At 37.2% G+C, this 20,069-nt stretch overlaps 1 protein-coding gene across 1 annotated transcript; it reads right to left on the bottom strand.

Moving 5' to 3' along the window:
- Positions 1 to 3,154: 3,154 nt before the first annotated feature.
- LOC132602455 (uncharacterized) lies at positions 3,155 to 6,707 on the bottom strand. Its single transcript, XM_060315301.1, has 4 exons — positions 6,232 to 6,707; positions 5,995 to 6,104; positions 5,133 to 5,474; positions 3,155 to 4,069 (listed from the first exon to the last, which is right to left on the bottom strand). Exons 1-4 carry the CDS (start codon positions 6,368 to 6,370, stop codon positions 4,007 to 4,009), a joined length of 654 nt encoding a protein of 217 aa, XP_060171284.1. The 5' UTR covers positions 6,371 to 6,707; the 3' UTR covers positions 3,155 to 4,006.
- Positions 6,708 to 20,069: the final 13,362 nt, after the last annotated feature.

Consider the following 20,069-nt stretch of genomic DNA (forward strand, 5'->3'; position numbering starts at 1 on the left):
GCCTAAAAACCAGTTTTGAGCATCTGAAATGATAAGAAAATGAATTTGGGTATAGCTGAATCCACAAAGTTAGCCTTTTGAGTGAGGTTTGTCCAAAGATTATATGAGAGACTTGTTCCCAATCAATGTAGGGACTAGGGACGATCCCTCATGCTCATGCCTAGACAACTACAGCTTTGATAATATAAATAGTCTTAACATTGGGAACACAAACACAGAAATGAGTCAAGTTGTGTTCCATGATAAGAATTAAGGAATAGATCTTAGGTTAACTCAACGTTTTTAAGGTTAGCTCATGAGATTAGTGTTTAATCGAGAGCATAGTGTTAATTACACCGGAGGTTATTGAACTTATAATATTATCGCAGGAAGAAGAAAATAGAGAAAACTGCTAATTCCACCCACGTCATAATCGGATGCCCACTTGATCCATTTCAAATCCAGTCTGAGGTCTTTGAGCAATTATCAAACTACTTTTTTCTAACCATTAAATCAGTCAACTTTCACTATTTTTCATAAAAGTCAGCTTGATCGATCACTCAACTTCCGCTATAAGTTCAATGACCATTGGTAAATATGAAGTTATATTATTATATCCAGTTTCAATTCCAGCCCAATCCATTCATAAATTGATTACGTTGTGATCCATAATTAGCAAAACAAACAACCTATTAAGGATGAAATATCGATGTTGCAGCATTTCTCTTAATAGGGAAACCTGGACTTAATTCTCTTTATAGAAAGAACAATCATAACCTTAAAAGCCCTTATCACTAAATGATTATGATACAACAACAGCGAGTCCGGAGCCAAAATGACTTATTTTTGCAGTCATTAGCCCAAAATAGGCTGCCTTTTTTTTATACCACAATGGGTATTTGGTTGGTTATCTAACGAAATACCCGCACAACGCACTGTTCATAGCCGGAAAATTTAGTTGCATTTCGCTACACTTGTAGCGAAATGCAACAAATATATATATATATATTTTTTTGCATTTCGTGAATTAATCAACGAAATAGGTTTTTTTTTTTTTTTTTTTTTGTATTTCGTGAATTAATATGAACGAAACTGATTTATTTATTTATTGCATTTCGTGAATTATAACGAAACTGATTTTTTTTTTTTGCATTTCGTGAATTAATCAACGAAATATGTTTTTTTGTATTTGGTGAATAAAAAAACGAAATAGGAAATTATATATATTTTTTTTTTGCATTTCGTGTATTAAAAAACGAAATAGGTTTTTTTTTTTGTATTTCGTGAATAAAAAAACGAAATAGGAAATTATATATTTTTTTTTTTTTGCATTTCGTGTATATAGGATAAAAAAGCCGTTGCCAAAAGGTTTTTAACTGCAAGATTTTTTTTTATATAGCGCAGTAAAACAATACCAAAAAAAAAAATTGGCCAATTTTTTTTTTTTTGCAACACTTAGTGTGTTTTTGCATACTTTGACCAACGATTAGTCGTATGTCAAGACTCCGAAACGTCAATATTTTATAAAGCACCTGATATTTTTTTCTGCGTACAATAATGTAGGCTCAATACATCAAAGATACGTATACATTCAGATCGTCATTTTAGGGGTTGAAAAGGTGCCCGAAGTAAGTTTTGTTTGAAAAAACTTAGTGTTTGACTGTAAGGTTATTTTAGTCAACTTTATATGTCGAGAAAATTAGTCAGCTTTATTTTCAAAAATTGAAACAACAGAAGTGAAATTGACATTCACAACTACATTACCCCGGGATTTTTACGTTGAAATCTATTGCGTATCATCACCTTATAAGTAAATAAAACTGAAAATTTCAGGCCAATTTGGGGGAAAATTGAAATTGAATGGGATAAAAGGTGTTTTTTTAAAAATTGGTTCGGCATGGCGGTTTGTCCGCGTAGATCTCGAAAAAATACGCAAGTTAAAAAAAACGCGTAAAACGGAGGTCCGAGCGCAAAGTTATGACCATCTAAAGTTTGACGACTTTACTAGTTTTTCTCCCTATATTTTTTAAAATTATATTTATATTCAAAATAAAGTTATGTCTTGATTAAAAAATAACACGCTTAAATCAAAATCTTAAAAAATAAAACACCCTAAAGTTTCCAAACAAAACTTACTTCGGGCACCTTTTCAACCCCTAAAATGACGATCCGAACGTCTACGTATCCTTGATGTATTGGGCCTACATTATTGTACGCAGAAAAAAATATCATGTTCTATATAAAATATTGACATTTCAGAGTCTTGACACACGACTAATCGTTGGTCAAAGTATGAAAAAAACACTAAGTTTTTTCAAACAAAACTTACTTCGGACACCTTTTCAACCCCTAAAATGAAGATCCGAACGTCTACGTATCCTTAATGTATTGGGCCTACCTTATTGTACGCAGAAAAAAATATCAGGTTCTATATAAAATATTGACGTTTCGGAGTCTTGACACACGACTAATCGTTGGTCAAAGTATGGAAAAAATACTAAGTTTTTTCAAACAAAACTTACTTCGGGCACCTTTTCAACCCCTAAAATGACGATCCGAATGTCTACGTATCCTTGATGTATTGGGCCTACATTATTGTACGCAGAAAAAATATCATGTTCTATATAAAATATTGACGTTTCGGAGTCTTGACACACGACTAATCGTTGGTCAAAGTATGAAAAAAAACACTAAGTGTTGCAAAAAATAAAGTTGGCCAACTTTTTTTTTTTGGGTACTCTTTTCTATAACGCAGTATTTTACTGCGTTATAGATTTTTTTTTTTTTTTTGGGTACTGTTTCTATAACGCAATATTTTACTGCGTTATAGATTTTTTTTTTTCTATAACGCAGTAAAATACTGCGCTATAGCACTTAACGGCTCCGTCTCCGTGAAGTGCTATAGCGCAGTATTTTACTGCGCTAATGGTACTTTGGTAATTTGTTTTTTGTTGGGGTATTTTGGTTCAAAGTGATTTTTTTGGGGGCATTTTGGTTCCGGGCTCGTTTCGTTCATTAATTCACGAAATACTAAATAAACCTATTTCGTTCTTTAATACACGAAATGCAAATATATATATATATATATTTTCCAATTTCGTTTTTATATGAACGAAATAAAATAAAAATTATCCTATTTCGTTTTTTAATACACGAAATGCAAAAAAACAATATATATAATTTCCTATTTCTTTTTTTTATTCACGAAATAAAAAAAAAACTATTTCGTTCATTAAATTACGAAATGTAAAAAAAAACAAAATTAGTTTCGTTCATATTAATTCACGAAATACAAAAAAAAAAAAATGTTGCATTTCGCTACAAGTGTAGCCAAATGCAACTAAATTTTCCGACTATGAACAATGCGTTGTGCGGGTATTTCGTTGGTTATCCAACGAAATACCCATTGTGGTATAAAAAAAAAGGCAGTCTATTTTAGGCTAATGGCTGCAAAAATAAGTCATTTTGGCTCTGGACTTCAACAACAACAACATAACCAGTAACTAAATGATTATGATGATGATGTCAGTCTCTAACCCTTTAGTACTATGTAGGGAAAAAAAAACACAAAAATAAGATTAATAATAAGTTTCCACATTTACAATGAACCACTGTAATTATATTGATTCTATCAGCTGCAATATATAGCCTCTAAAGTTTTGTATTAAATAGGAATTCAATAAAATTCTCATCCAGAAAGAAATGGAACAAATAAAGAAAATAAAAAGGCAAAAAGATTCGAATAAAATTAAAAAAGGAGAATGCAAAAATGACTGCATGCCAAGACTAAAGAGAAAAGACAGAAAGAAATGATTCAAAAGTAGGGTCAAAGATAGTACTAATATAACACAAAATACTGTTACTACAGTACTTAAACATGGTATTAATCATCATTAGCACCACTTTAAAGCTATTTTAAATTCAAAGCTACAGTTCTGGCGCACGTTAGCTCTACTCAGTAGTGCAATTTCTCTTCTTTACATGTACTGACTTGCAAATATCTCTTACTTTCTGTCATTTGGCCTATTTAAAACATCATCAAGAAAATTGCACAGCACCAGAAGCTTTGAATTGTTACAAAACTCAGCACCTGCATTTAAAAATTCGAAGACCCAAAATTAACCAAATAAATAAATTAAAATGACAAATTAAAAGAAAACTATGAATCTAATCAATAACACTATCATCAGTCTCCATATAGTAAATATTAATTAAAGTTTCCTTCTTTCATTTTATCAATCAATGCGCAATTGATAGTTCTCTATTCTTTGAGCAAAATAAAAAATAAAAAATAATACTCTATCAGTTTTAATTATGTGATATAGTTTGACTTGATATGAAATTTAACAAAGAAATATTTTTGAAACTTATCTTGAAAACATGTCATTTTATTTGTGTGATGGCAAAAACTTAATATGAAAAGTTTAAAGTTAAAGTATTTCTAAGTATAATAATATATCATTCTTTTACGAATGAATTTGCTAGAAAATAATGCCACGTGAGTTGAAATAGAAAGAGTAGTAATTCTTTAAAGAAAGAAACAAAAGACTTTTGTTTCCATTTTCCCCCCAAAATGACAAATTCTTAGAAGCGACTCAAGTTAATAAATAGCCAATATTAAAGTTAACGGTTCAAGCTAAGAAGTATTTCAAGTTTTCATTAATAAAGCTGTAAGAAAAGTTCAAGTGAAACTTATGTCCAAATTTGAAATAGATATATATATATTTTCAAATTTCAACGAAATCATATACAAACTCCTAGTTTAGATTTATGATTCTGTGTTCCAAAAAACAAAAATCTAGTCATAAAGTAGAGAAGGTGAGTTATGGACTACAAATATATTAAAAAAAAATCATAAAGAATTTCTATATTAATAGGAGTAATAATGTAAGCGAATCAAATAAAGAATTTCAATATTAATAGGAGTAATAATGTAAGCAAATCAAATGCTTAATATTTTAATTAAAAATTTTAATCTTAAAGTTTGATAACACGGTCAAACTTCTTTATAATGGGGTTATTTATTCGGATATTGAATGTTATTTAGCGAAATAATATGAAAGTCCTCAGCAGAAAAACCTTAACCGTGAAATGTTATTATAGAAAATGACCGTTATGGAGAGGTCTGACTCTAATATCTTATAAGTAATTACCTGTATATCATGGTGACCAGAAGTGGGGAAATGGTGAACAGTAGCAGAATCTACTTCCCCAGTAGGCAAAGGAACTGCTGGATTACTGTTTATAAATGGTATATCATACCCCACCATTGGGCTATTTGCAGGAGAAATTGTTTCTCTCGGCTGTAACGGCCATGTGTACGCCGGAGAAGATGACGCGTTGCCGGATATCAATGGTGGAGCTGCCACCGGTGATATTTCCGGAGATGAAAATTGTTCTTTTACCTTAATGGCTAGTTTTCGGCCATGTAAACATGATGTATTAGTGCCATTGTTGAATGAGAAGTAAAAGAAACCAGGCCTTGATGGGTGCCACTGCATGCATTTTTCAAGAAAGCTCATCAGAAAAAAGAAATAACAAGGGATAATTATGCTCAGTTATCTACTTTAACCATTGTTGTAGCTCGTCATATGCATGTATTTATGCCCCCTTATCCGTATCTAGCTACTGACTATGGTACGTAACTGTCATTGTTCACACATCACATGTGGATTTCTCATAGTTGGTGTTGCCGCCATGCAGCATCTTTACGATAAGAGATTATGATCCAACTATACCATTAGATGGTGTCCTTTGGACCTCCCTAGAAGATAATAGCCGGTAAATGTATATGTTCTGTATATTAAGTGGAAATATACATATAATATATATCCATTGTATACATCATATACGTATAATAAACATAATTAATGTATATGTTTTGTATATTTAGACTAGTGGCCGTAATTAATTTCGGCCGACAGATCAAAAATCAAATCTTTAGCCCCATTTTAAAGATTATGTTGAATCTTGAAATTATGAAAAATGGGGCGTCTCCAAGAAATTTGAACTTACAGTGTAGGATTTGGATTTGGTAAGAAGTGTAGCTTCAGTGAAATTGCACAAAGTAAAGGCATTCTGGTTCTGGAAAATGTAGAGATTGTACTGATACTTATGCTGGAAAACTGAGAATCAAAATCAAACAAATAAAATGGGTCATCAAATTTCAATGCAATACTTCCAAAATTCTGCTTCTTAAGTCTAATGAAGCTGGCAAGAACAGCAGAATATGGTTAACATTGCAAGACTTACTGATGGCATCCCCAATTTGGACAGTTGAGTTTCTCCATTCTGAAACTCCATCAACCACTAAAGTTGCTGATTGAGAAACCTGAAAGACTATACTTTCAAGAATGAAGAAAATAAACCAAAACATGGAGAAAACTCCCATGAAGCTTGTGCTAATTTTGTTTGTCTCAGCGTGGAAAGAAAGAAAGAAAGAAAGGAAAGGGATGAAAGAGCTAATTAGAGTTAAGCTTTACTAATTATTCCTTCCGTCCCATAATAAGTGTCGTCATAGCTAAAAAAATTATCTCCTAATAAGTGTCATTTTAAGAAATCAAGATATAAATTTGCTATTTTTTTCCAACTATACTCTTAAATAAAAACGTACAAGTTAAAGTAACATCTAATTGAAAAGCCACGTAATAACTTGGTATTATTGGATTCCTTGTGCATGCTCTACTCAAAGAGGAAAAGGTAATTTCTTTTTATTATACAGGGTAATTTAGCAACTTTCATATTGTATTATTAATTTCTTAATATGCGTATTTTTAATTAAAATGACACTTATTATGGAATGAACGGAGTACAATTTTAGCATTGCATTCCAATAAAATGAAGAGAAAAAGAAAGTGTGCTACAGAAAAGTGTGCTCGTGCTATACAGAGAAAGTGAAAGATGGAGAATTTGGGAATTGGGAACAAGGTGGTAAAAGAGATTGTCAGGCTTATCATGAGAACAATTTAAAATGGTGGACAGAGATGGATCAACTATACATGGATAATAATGATGACATACTTACACGGTGATCGATACAACATGAGATAGCCAATACTCCCTCCATCACAATATAAGTAGGCGTTTGGCCATGAATTTTCAAAACTATAATTTCAAATTAGCGTTTAGACATGAGTTTGAAATCAAGGTTTAAAACCATGATTTCAAATCTCAAATCATCCAAAAAAGTTTTGAATTTTGAAATCATGATTTCAACTTTTTAAAATATAAAATTTAATCATAAGTTTATATTTTGTAAAAAAAAGACCCATAAGTTGGTAGATATTTTTAAAAATTACCTTCATCAATCATTTACCAATCTCATTAACTTTCAGCAAATTTTATTTATGTCTACCAACCTTTTATTTTTGTAAAAAAAGATCCATAGTTTAATTTTATTTATTGAACAAAAATTTAATCAATTAATGTTGTATTTTTAGAAAGACCTTCTAGTATTAATTTTGAGTCGGTTGTTATGAATTAGCGTATTAATTTTGTTATCAACTATAACTTGCTCATTTGGTAGGATTGTATAAGAATTGAGAATGTTTTGATAGTTTTCACAACTTGTGGGATTTTTATGTCTATAAGAGAAAATACTCCTTAAAATATCCAAATTGCATGTCCAAACATGATTTCAAACCATGTTCAAACGGGGCCTAAGTGTCTTAATTGTTTTTTGTCTATTCCAAAAATAGTGTCTCTTTTTATATTTAGTAAGTTTTTTAAATTTTAAAATTTTATATGGCAAATTTAAAACCACAAGAATTAAAGGATTACACCTATTTTTAATTTAAGATTACAAGAATAAAAAATCTCCATTTATTTATTAAATTTTATACTTAGTCAAACTAAAACATTTAAATTTAGACGAAGAGAGTACAAAATTTGGGAGAAGAAAGAAAACCAGTTTGCTAGTTCTGCGCGGCGTGTCTAGTGAACTTTTATTAACAAAAATAAAAAAATTCTCCATAGGGTTACCTTATCATTTTAATCCTTAAAGCTGACTGTTTATTCTGCAACCACTAAAATACTCATCACTTACCATTGTCTTTTCGGTTTAAAATCTAAAACAACTTTTCCTTTTTTCAAAAAAAGTAAAAAAAAAAAAAAAAAGGTGCAACTAAAAGACCTTAACCGCAAGTGTTTCGGTGATCACCTTATTCTAGCCGATCTTAAAATTGGTACTCCTTCCGGATAAAAAAACAAGTCCACTTAATTATTTGCACACCCCTTAAGAAAATACTTATTTTTAGGCAAAAATAGATAATTTGACTAAACTATCCCTAATTAAATAGGCATTGGGATTTGATTATATAACACTTAATAGGGGCAAACATGGAAAAACAAAGTTAACTCTTTTTTGATTTGCTAAGTTGACTCTTTTTTTAATCAAAAAAAAAAAAAGGCTAAGTAGACTCTTGTTTTGATCCGGAGGGAGTATTTTGTATGAATTGTCATTTCAAGTATTGCTTTGGTTGGACTATTTATGTTGGGATATGGATCAAATAGTAACTATCTCTTTTAATATTCAATTCACAGGAATCAATAGAAAAGCCAAATCGCAAATCCCCTTATGATATAATAGATCCAGCTCGGTTATTGATAGAATGAATAGATCTGATATTTTTTGAAATCTCTCTAGTGATTTAAAATCATAGTATAACATGTATCTTCCCCTGACTCTATAACAAAATAGATAAAATAAATAAAAAAATGAATTTTTGTTCAAGAATGAAATCATATAGACATGTCAATATCCGGTTCATCTTTCAAATTTGATGACATATGATAAATTGAGACGATATTGTAAATACATAATTATCTTAAATATATTAATCATTTCTTTATTTTTCAATTACCGGGAAGGGACAAAAGAATGATCTTATGACTATACATTTTCCGCTATCGATCTCAAATGATCTCCTCACCAAGGTTAAGAAAACACCAAAAGACACATACCTACACTTACCCCTCTTAAGTAGAGCTGTCAATATGGTCTTGGCCCGCGAAGCCGACCCAACTCAACCCTATTTTCACAAACAGCTACCTTTTAGCTCCTTCTAACAACCTATAACTACATATTCTATATTTACAATTCGTAGCTAGATGACTTTATATTTAGCTAGTAGTCAGGTATACCAAAATATAGTATAAATATAGCGGAAATACAGACGCTAGGCTAACTGAAAGTGTTATATTTATGGAAACAAAATCTGTTCCAATTTAAATTATAATCGGTTCTATTGTTCCCTGATTCACGCAAATATCCTCCCATTCCATATCTCATTCCATATCTCATTCAAACAGCTAACAAATTCAAAAAAAATTGAATTCAAAAAGTACAATCATATTTCTAACCAAAAATAAAAAGGTTCAAAAACTAGTTCATCAAAAATCTTTGAAAAATGACAATATAAAACCAGTGAACAGAGCTTGATTATCACGACGAATATATATTTGATTTCATCAAGTTGAGTTCATAATTTAGGTAACGATTTTTTCACTGCAAACTTTTTTTTTTTTGTTCGTCTTTTCAGAAATTTTGAATATACGAAAACTCAAATTCATAGATTCAAAATATTATTGTTTCAGCTAAACTGAATATAACACATTACTGTATTCGAAAACAACAGGATAATGACAAGCGTAACTGCGTTGATCCGTCATTCTGGTTTTGGAACGATCAGAACTGTTTTGTGAATTACAAAATTGATGATGTTGTATTCATTGATAATTGCAATTATGATGAGTTAGTTTCTACGATTACAAATCAATTAGGCGTGGATACTTGATACGCTCAAATTACACCTATTAACGATGTAAAGCGGACGTTGTCAAATATAGTAACCTAACAAGGCTGGGGTCGAATCCCACAGGGAATATGGAGAGAAAAGAGTACTAATCGTATGCGATACCAGTCTTTAAATGCTTTAATCCTATTCCGGATAGTTTGAATTGATTGTTGAATAATGTAATTGAATACTTTGACTTACAATGTAATTAAGGTGAGAGAGAGAGACTAAGGTTGTGTTCCCCAATTTGATTAGATATTATGCTTCAGGTTTCAATGTGATATACTTCTAATGGTTGTTCTATGAATATGCACTTGGTCTCTTAAGGACTTCTTAATGCTTCCCAACAGTTAAGTAGTATTTTCTCTTTATTAGTCTTCCGAATATAAAAGAGTTACAATCGAAGAGCGACCAATAATGCCAATTTAGACTTATTCTTATTCCTAAGTTAGTCCATTAAACGAGGGTTAACGCCTCGAGTCATTGTCATTCAATCTTACCAATACTAACTTTCTTTCCCAAGAACAGTTAATATAATGGCTTAGGATAATGCTTGCAATCATCACCCAACACTAAAGTATAAAAACTGAATGAATACCAACAACCATTATGCATATATCAATAATAGAAACCCATTCACATAATATCCATCATGGGTTCCACAACCTTAGCTTTAAAATTAGCTACTCATAATTCTGGATAACAAAGAAAGCTTACAAGTAAACATAATGAACTTACAATACAAAATACAAGATGGAATGAGAGTGAAGTTGTTGCCTTAAATGCTTCAACAACCAGCAGATTATGACTCCACAAGAATCTATGCCAAAAACTGCAGGATAAAATAAACCAAAACCCTAGCAAATCTATTTATAGCATGTCCAAAACGGGAACAATTTCCAGACGAAAATGCCCCTGCGCATAGGGTGCGATTCGCACCTAGTGTCGCATGTTCAACCCGCGAATCTCGGATTTCACCAGACCATCGCAGGTGTCGCATCTTCAATTAATTGTTGAGCAACATCCGCGACACAACATGCGATTCACATGTTACACCTGCGACTCGCAGGTGGTGTCTCATGTGGTGCCACATGTGGTGTCTTATTTTTCCTCTCTGTCAATAGGTGCTGCACCACCTGCGACTCGCAGGTGGTACCTGCGATTCGCAGGTGGTGCCATTGTTCAGTTCTGCTGGGTTTTTTTGCTTCATTTTGCTTCAAGTTGCTTCCGGCACATGTTATTCTACAAATTGACACAAAAACACGAGAAACGACATCAAAAGCACTTGGGGATTTACAAAAGACTAAGTAATTGGCGTCGAATGAGCCGTAATTTCACGACTCATCAACACCCCAAACTTATACTTTTGCTTGTCCTCAAGCATTTAAAACAGAACTACCATATATGCCAATTGCTAGGTACTACAATGATGATCAAAATCAGCCAAAACATTAATTGTTCAAAATACGAGTTCCCTCCCTCTTGTTGCGAGACATGGTGCCTTTCCTCAATAGGCGAGCATTAACCAACTGATGCACTTCATGACACAATGTTATTCTATCTTTAAAAGAAACGGCTTTGAATGAGGCGTCAAGAAGTAAATCTTTCATTGAGCCTAGTTATCCACATGCCCTCACAATAAGACCAAAGAAAGTCCCACACACACATATTCATGAATAGCAACTGGGACAAAAGACGAGTAAGGAGAGAACCACCCACACTCAGAAAAGAAAATGTACAAGTACAAAAAATGTGGTGCCATAAGCTTGCCCTTTAAGTATTTCTCCACTAATATAAACACACTTTGTTCAAAATCAATTAGGACTTGCGGGTCATAGCTAAGGTTCTGGGTTAAGGTGGGGTGAAATTTGGGTAAGAGTGACTTGACGTCTCCCTAAGCATTTTCGAGCACGCTTCTTTCACCTAATTCGTCCCTTCTTTAGCATCTAAGCATTTTCCGCCAATTCGTGCCTCCTTTTGCCAATGTCGTTATTGCTTCTCTAGTTCCCCGCTTATTCCTTACGTCACAACCATTATTCACACACTTGCGTTCACTGCTAACCCTACGATTTATGTGTACATATACACATCTTTCTTTACACAACTATCTACATAAACTTTTTTTTTAAGCTACCACCCCCAAACTTATGCGTTTTAGCCTATTGTAGCGTATTCGATTTGCTTAGGGAGATAGGGTGCTAAAAAGTGGATGTGGTTGTGATGAAAGAAAAGAAAAACAAAGTTACGACTCAAAAATGGGTTAACTAGGATATCAATGCAATGGGTAGGAGTTTTTAGGTTTAGTGGCGGTCCAAAGAGAGCCTAATATCCTTTTTCAAACAAGTGTAGTTTAGTATTTCTCCTTGAGATACTTTCCGGGCAAGTTCTAGATCACAATTATGCACAAGACTAGAACAATAACTACTTCTCAACCCATCATTTTAGACTTGAAAAACATTTGTGTATCACCAAATGAGTCATGTTAGTGTTATTCCTCCCCTCTGAGTACGTATGCAAGAATTTTGGGAGGGGTGTTATCAAAATACGATGGAAAAAATGAAACAAGAAAAATTTATAAACCGATCAACCATCACTATTATACTTGGCAATGACAAAGTACAAGTGTACAAACTTAAACATGAGCTATCCAAAAACAATAAAAACAAACATATGCCGCGCGAGCTGTCCTACCCCCAACAAAAGGAATATGCAGTGTCCCCAATGCATCAAATGTAGTACAAGGGATGAGTAACTCACGATGGACGCCTGGCGTCCGATGGTGTCTGATTAGCAGGGAGGACCTCCAACGGAGGTATAATCAATGGAAGCATGGCAGTGTCACCCTCCAGCCCCGGTGTCAGTATCTCAGGCCCCACCGGCGGGGGCAATGGTGTGTCAGCTGGAGGAGCGGTGGATGAACTAGCCTCACCCGCCCTCGGGGGTCGAGATGCCCCACTGGATTTCCTGCTTGCCTCTAGGGACTGCTGCATCGCCACATATGTGTCAATCTCCTCCTCAGCGATACCAGCAGCCCGGGCGGAAGTACGTGCCTTCTCAACAGCTGGATCAACCTCCAGCTCCTCATCAAACTCTTCATCACTTTCTTCCTCTTCTTCTTCCTCAGTGTCTTCTTCCCCCCAGTTGGCTCCACCACCCCGTTTCCCGAAGGCATAGCAGGCGTTGTGGGCCCAGTGGATAACAAGGAAGCACCGGAAGGTAGAATGGGTGCACTCAGCTCAATGTCGGGGACCTGTAATAGTCGAATGTCCTCCTTGACCTTAGCGAGGTCCGCCCGAATGGCCGGAAGGCCGCCTACACTGCCCCCTCAATCTGCTCCAATCGACGATCAATGTGGCGAACATGCTCTTTAATTTTGTCCTGCTCTGCCCTAATTTCTGTGATCGCCTGAGTGTAGGGTGCCATGGCTGCCTCAATTGCCTCTTTCACAAAATTGGGAAGCCTCTCAACCAACCAATTAACTTTAGCATCTGCTGCCCGGAGTACTCGCATACCCTCAGTAGACACTCCACGGGCTGCTGTGCTGGATGGCAGAACCGTGTCAGTGGGAACTGTAGTGGAAGAACTTGGAGGGTCAGACCTCGGTACTGAAGGGGCAGTGGTGGGAGCTGTCTCCTCATCATCGGTGGCCAAGTCTTCGGGCTCAAGAATATGAGCATCAAGTGTTGTTCCCGAAGCTTTTGGCTCTGTGGTCACCCGCTTTCGCTTCCGAGTCCCCGGTTCTAATTTTGTGTAATCAATCATTTGATCAGCCGGTAAATTCCTGTCCACCCGAGGAATATCACGAACCTCTTTCCGGCGGCTTAGTGTAGTGATCAAACAAGGAAACGGGAGCGATGTGGTCTTTTGAGTGGACCTATTCTTGATCTCGTCTCGGATAATTACCCCCACATCGACAAGGTACCCGGACATGAGTGAAGCAATGAGAATATACTTGGTAATAGGTATGTCAGTGCTATGCTTGGAAGGACTCACCCGCGATGTTACTAATGATAACCAAAACTTGGCTTCGCGGTTGAAAGTGTTCTTCTCAATCGGGACAGATGGATCCAGCCATGGTGGAGTCCCTGAGACAATCACTGAAGCTACCCACTCGCGTTGCTCCTCCGGGTTTTCCATCTTCAATTCATATTAAGAACTAACCGGAGGCCAACCTTCAACAGGGTCTGTTTCGCTGCGTTGCTTATATAGGATCGATGTTATGGTATCGGCAGCACAATCAATCTCCTTCCCCCGAACCGGAACCCAACAGAGGTTCTCCAAGTTTTTCTTTGGTGTGCGGCGCGTCCTCTTTGCATTCAATGTAGCCGCATAAGCTGCATAGAATTCCATTACCAGGACCGGGCAGTATTCAGTAGGCTGCATGAAATAGGTCCATCTCAAGGCTTCAAGCTTGCGAATGATGCCCGGGCATTGATCTTGCAGCCCTTGTAGAGTGACCCTTTTCTCGACAATGAGGCCCCGGACTGGATTCCCATCAGACTTAATTGTATTTCAAGTCTTATACAGCTCCCTGGATCCAGGCACGGTGAATCGTTGCTCCATTGCCTCTCTTCGCTGACCTCTAGTGACGGCATCCTCGGGCTCAGGGGAGGAAGCTCTATGTGTCCCCTCTTCAGACTGGGGGACGGGCTCGGGCTCAGCCGGTGCCTTTTATTTTCTCCTAGAGGTGGAGGTTTGTCGTGTTGCTCGTCTTCCTCCACTTTGAGGTTGATTTGATCGAACCATCCTGCACAACATACAAAAATATACCCATTATTTATGGTGTTCGTTTAGCAACAATAAAAAGGTATATATAAGAAAAACAAAAACAAAACATTTAAGGATGGCACCACCCGCGAAACATCACATGCGAGTCGCATGTGTGACATGCGACTCGCTGATGGTGTCGCGGATGATGCCAGTAAACTTGTTCTTCACTGTCAACACCTGCGACATAAGGTGCGATTCGCATGTCAAACATGCGAATCGCGGATTATGCTCGCAGGTGAGACAGTTGATATCTTTTTTTTTTACGCAACACAGATGCACACACACAAGAACATATTTACGTAACTTTCTCCCTTAAGAGCGTTGTCACCCCGTCAATCATTGGGAAAATCTATTCAATTACTCGCACCTATGTTCGATGATTGTTCCTCACAAACGACAATGACGTTTTGTGACTCAGAAGGTATCACGGGTCCTATTTTACAGGTAATGTGCCATGGGTACTCAAGAATTCCCCATTTTGGGCAACTGATCATATTTCCACAGCATTTAAACACTCACATAGTCTTTTAGGCATTTCGTCAAACACGTGGCGAGCGTGCGTCAACTATTAGTTCTTACAACAAATGGGTACTCAAGAATTCCCCAGTCGCTATCTAATTCAGCATCAACAATAACTTCCTAGAAGGACTACACAAGCATGGCTACTCAAGAATTCCCCATTGATCATCAATTTCCAACAACCAATTTAACACATAAGATAAATCTACCCAAATAACTAATTATAACAAGTGGTATGGCATGATAATGACATGTAATTGAGCAATTAGTAGATACTACTTAATGTAGAGAATAGAAAAGTCAACATACCTTGAGAGTAGATGAAAGTAGGAAACCTTGAAATCCTTTGTTTTTAAATAAGAGGGAAGTTAGGGTTTTGATTTGTGATTAAGGATGATTGTAGTGAAATGGAAATTATGGGGTGATATAGGAGTATTGAAAGAGAAGGGGGAGAGGGAAAGTGAAGATTATAACTGATGAAAATCAGTTACAATCTTTTATTTAACAAGAAACGAATCGCGTCGGGTCGGGTTGACCCGCGACTTTTCACTTACCTGCACAACATGCGACTCGCGAATGACGTCGCATGTGTGACATGCGAGTCGCATGTTGTGCCATTCCATCGCATGTGCTGACAGAGAGTTTGGCTCTTATGGACTGAATTTTGGCATAACCTGCGATTCGCAGGTGAGTTCGCGGACATGACATGCGAATCGCGGATGATGTCGCATGTCATGCCAATTTGCATTTTTCAAACTCTTCTTCGTTGTGCACACACTTTATTCCTACACACTTGGACACACATCAAAAACATCACAAAAGAAAAAAAAAATATATATATATATAACAATACATGAAAATGAAACTTGGGTTGCCTCCCAAAGAGCGCTTGATTTTACGTCGCAGCTCGACGTGATACCTCATTGGATGCTAAGGTCCGGTGCCATGTTTTAACCGGTGAGCATCAACAATTTTGTCACCATCAACCATCCAATGGTAGTGCTTGACCCGATGACCATTGACTCTGAAAGTACGCGTCCCGTCATCGGACTTTAAATCCATTGCTCCATTGGGTGACACACTCACCAAAGTGAAAGGGCCGGACCACTTCGATTTCAACTTGCCCGGAAAGAGTTTCAACCTCGAATTGAACAGTAACACCGAATCACCCGGTTGAAAATCTCGCTTCAGAAGTTTGACATCATGATAGTGTTTCATCCTTTCCTTGTACAAACTAGCACTCTCATAAGCATGATGCCGAAACTCATCCATTTCATTCATTTGAAACAACCGCAGCTTGGTTGCTTCGTCCCAATTCATGTTTAATTTTTTTAATGCCCACAAAGCCTTGTGTTCTTGTTCAACGGGTAAATGACAAGCTTTACTGAATAGCAACCGATAAGGGGAAGTACCAATGGGTGTCTTGAAAGCTGTTCTATAAGCCCAAAGAGCGTCATCAAGCTTAGATGACCAATCAGTTCGGTTTGCATTAACCGTCTTTGCTAAAATGCTCTTAATCTCCCGATTTGAGACTTCAACTTGCTCACTGGTTTGGGGGTGGTAAGGAGTTTCCACCCTGTACTGCACTCCATACTTCTCTAAGAGACTAGTGAACTGCCTGTTGCAAAAGTGAGTGCCACCATCACAAATGATTGCCCGTGGAGTGCCAAACCTCGTGAATATGTTTCTTTTGAGAAATTGGGTGACACTCTTGCCATCATTGTTAGGAAATGCTACAGCTTCAACCCACTTGGACACATAATCATCCGCGACCAGGATGTATCGCATACCACGAGAACTTACAAAGGGGCCCATAAAGTCGACGCCCCACACATCAAACAGTTCAACCTCCATGACAAAATTCATGGACATTTCGTGCTTCCTCCCAATTGATCCTTGGCGTTGACATTGGTCACAAGATTTCACCATTAAATTAGCATCATGATAAATGGTGGGCCAATAATAGCCACATTCAAGCACTTTGGCTGCTGTGCGGTTCCCACTGTGATGACCGCCCACGGGGGAGTCATGGCACGCCTTCAAGATGTCCATGGTCTCAGATTCGGCCACACATCGCCGAATGATGTTGTCGGCACAAGTACGGAATAAATAGGGCTCATCCCAATAGTATTGACGACTATCTCTCAAGAATTTCTTCTTTTGCTAAGCTTTGACATCGTCAGGGATAAGACCTGTCACCAAAAAGTTGGCGATATCTGCATACCAAGGGGCAACATCACAAGTTACAGCCAAGAGCCTCTCATCCGGGAAAACATCATTCAACTCAAGATTTCCACTTGGTCTCCCAGCTTCCTCAAGTCGAGATAGATGATCCGCAACTTGGTTTTCACAACCCCTTCGATCTTTGACCTCAAAGTCAAAATCTTGCAATAACAAGACCCAACGAATCAACCTTGGTTTTGCATCTTTCTTTGTCATCAAGTATCGCAAAGCCGCATGGTCTGTATGAACAACCACCTTGGACCCAAGTAGATAGGCCCGGAACTTCTCAAACGCATAGACAATGGCTAGAAGCTCTTGTTCGGTGACAGTGTAATTCATTTGAGCTCCATTGAGGGTCTTGCTAGCATAATAAATTGGGTGCATGATTTTGTTGTGCCTTTGCCCAAGCACCGCAGCAATAGCAAATCCGCTTGCATCACACATGAGCTCAAACGGCATTGACTAATCCGGAGATACAATAATTGGAGTAGATGTGAGCATTTCCTTCAACTCATTAAACGCCTTAAGGCATTTCTCATCAAATGCAACCTTAGCTTCTTTTTCAAGGAGCTTACACATAGGGTTGGAGATCTTGGAGAAATCCTTGATGAATCGCCGATAGAAACCGGCATGTCCCAAGAAACTGCGAAGCCCCTTTACAGAGATTGGTGGAGGGAGTTTGGCTATTACATCAACTTTTGCTCGATCTACCTCAATGCCCTTTTCGGAGATCTTAGGGCCCAAGACAATCCCTTCTGTCACCATGAAATGACATTTCTCCCAATTAAGTACAAAGTTGGTTTCCTCGTATCGCTTCAATACCTTGCTTAGATTGGCAAGACACTCATCAAAGGAATCACCAACAACCGAAAAATCATCCATGAAGACTTCCAAGAAATCTTCCACCATATCTAAGAAAATAGACATCATACACTGTTGGAAAGTAGTTGGGGCATTACATAAGCCGAAAGGCATGCGGCTAAAAGTAAAAGTGCCATAAGGACAGGTGAAAGTGGTCTTTTCCTGGTCCTCTAATGCAATGTTGATTTGATTGTACCTCGAGTACCCATCCAAAAAGCAGTAATACGCTCTTCCAGCTAGCCGATCAAGCATTTGATCAATAAAAGGCATATGGAAGTGGTCTTTACACGTTGCGGTGTTCAGCTTTCGGTAGTCCATACATACTCTCCATCCGGTAACTGTCCGCGTAGGAAGCAACTCATTCTTGGCGTTAGGAACAACGGTAATGCCTCCCTTCTTTGGCACACATTGTATCGGAATAACCCATGGACTGTTTGCAATTGGGTATACAACACCCGCATCTAACCATTTGATTATCTCTTTCTTGAACACTTCTTGCATAGGAGGGTTTAGCCTCCTTTGATGCTCAACACGGGATGAACTATCCTCTTCAAGCTCAATTCTATGTTCGCAAATACCCGAGGGAATTCCCCTAATATCTACAATAGTCCACCCGATGGATCTGCGATACACCCGCAATACTTCAAGCACCGTTTGAGTTTGATCCTCATTCAGCAAAGATGAAAGAATAACCGGTAAAATATTATCTGGGCAAAGAAAAACATACTTCAAATGAGAAAGAAGTAGCTTGAGCTCAAGTTTTGGAGGCTCAATAATCGAAGGTTTAGCTGGATGCGTGGTTCTTTTATCAAGATCGAGAGATAATTTCTTCGGCTCATAAGAATACGAACCCCGGCCAATGAGAGAATTAACTGTTTCGATATATCCCATCATGTCATCCGCCTTAAAGTTCACCAAAATAGCTGAAAGTGCCTCATCGAAGTGATCCTCTCTAGTTGATGCTCCACCGCTTCGTCTATCTCATCGAATGAATCGATGACAGAAATGCTTTCATAAGCACCAGACAACTTTAACCCTTTGCTAGCTTGGAAGGTTACTTCTTCATCATTGACTCGAAATTTTATTTCATTCCTTTCCGAGTCCATTAAGGCTCTTCGGTAGCAAGAAATAGCCTCCCCAAAATAATTGGGACTTGTTTGTCAACCGCACAATCAAGGATGACAAAATCTGTCGGTAATAAGACTTTCCCCACTCTAACAAGGATATCATCAACAACCCCCACAGGTATTTTGATTGTTTTGTCGGCCATTTGGAGACGCATGCTTGTTGGTTTAGGTGTTCCCAACCCGGATTGCTTATATATGGCTAGTGGCATCAAATTAATACTAGCTCCATTGTCACATAAAGCACGAGCAAAATTATGATGACCGATGGTGCAAGGGATCTTGAAAGCCCCAGGATCTCCCTTCTTCTCAACATTTGATGACGAAATAATAGAACGCACACGGTGGGTGACTCCCACTGTATCATGCTTGACTGGCCTTTTCTTTGTCAACAAATCTTTCAAGTATTTGGCAAATCCCGTCATCTCCTGGAATGCGTCTAGGAATGGAACATTCATTGACAACCCCTTTAAATGGTCGTAGAATCGTTGGCACTTGGCATCCTCCGTTATTTTCATCAATCTTTGTGGGAACGGAGGAGGAGACTTATAAGTTTGAGTCAAGGGTTTGATTGCCCCCGTGACCTTACTCTTTTGAAAGCTCTCTCCGGTGGCTTTTTCACACTTGGCTCTTCGTCACCCTTTTGAGCACTAGGGTGTGCTTCCTTCTATTTTTCCACAACAATAGGCACTTCAACTGGTGCCTCTTTTTCTTCCTCGACCTCTTCTTCAATAATCTCATCAATAGTCGGCTCGACACTGATAGGTTCAACCTCTTTGGATTTTACCGCATCAAGGAT

This window comes from Lycium barbarum, chromosome 7 (assembly GCF_019175385.1).
Source record: "Lycium barbarum isolate Lr01 chromosome 7, ASM1917538v2, whole genome shotgun sequence".
NCBI classification, from domain to species: domain Eukaryota; kingdom Viridiplantae; phylum Streptophyta; class Magnoliopsida; order Solanales; family Solanaceae; genus Lycium; species Lycium barbarum.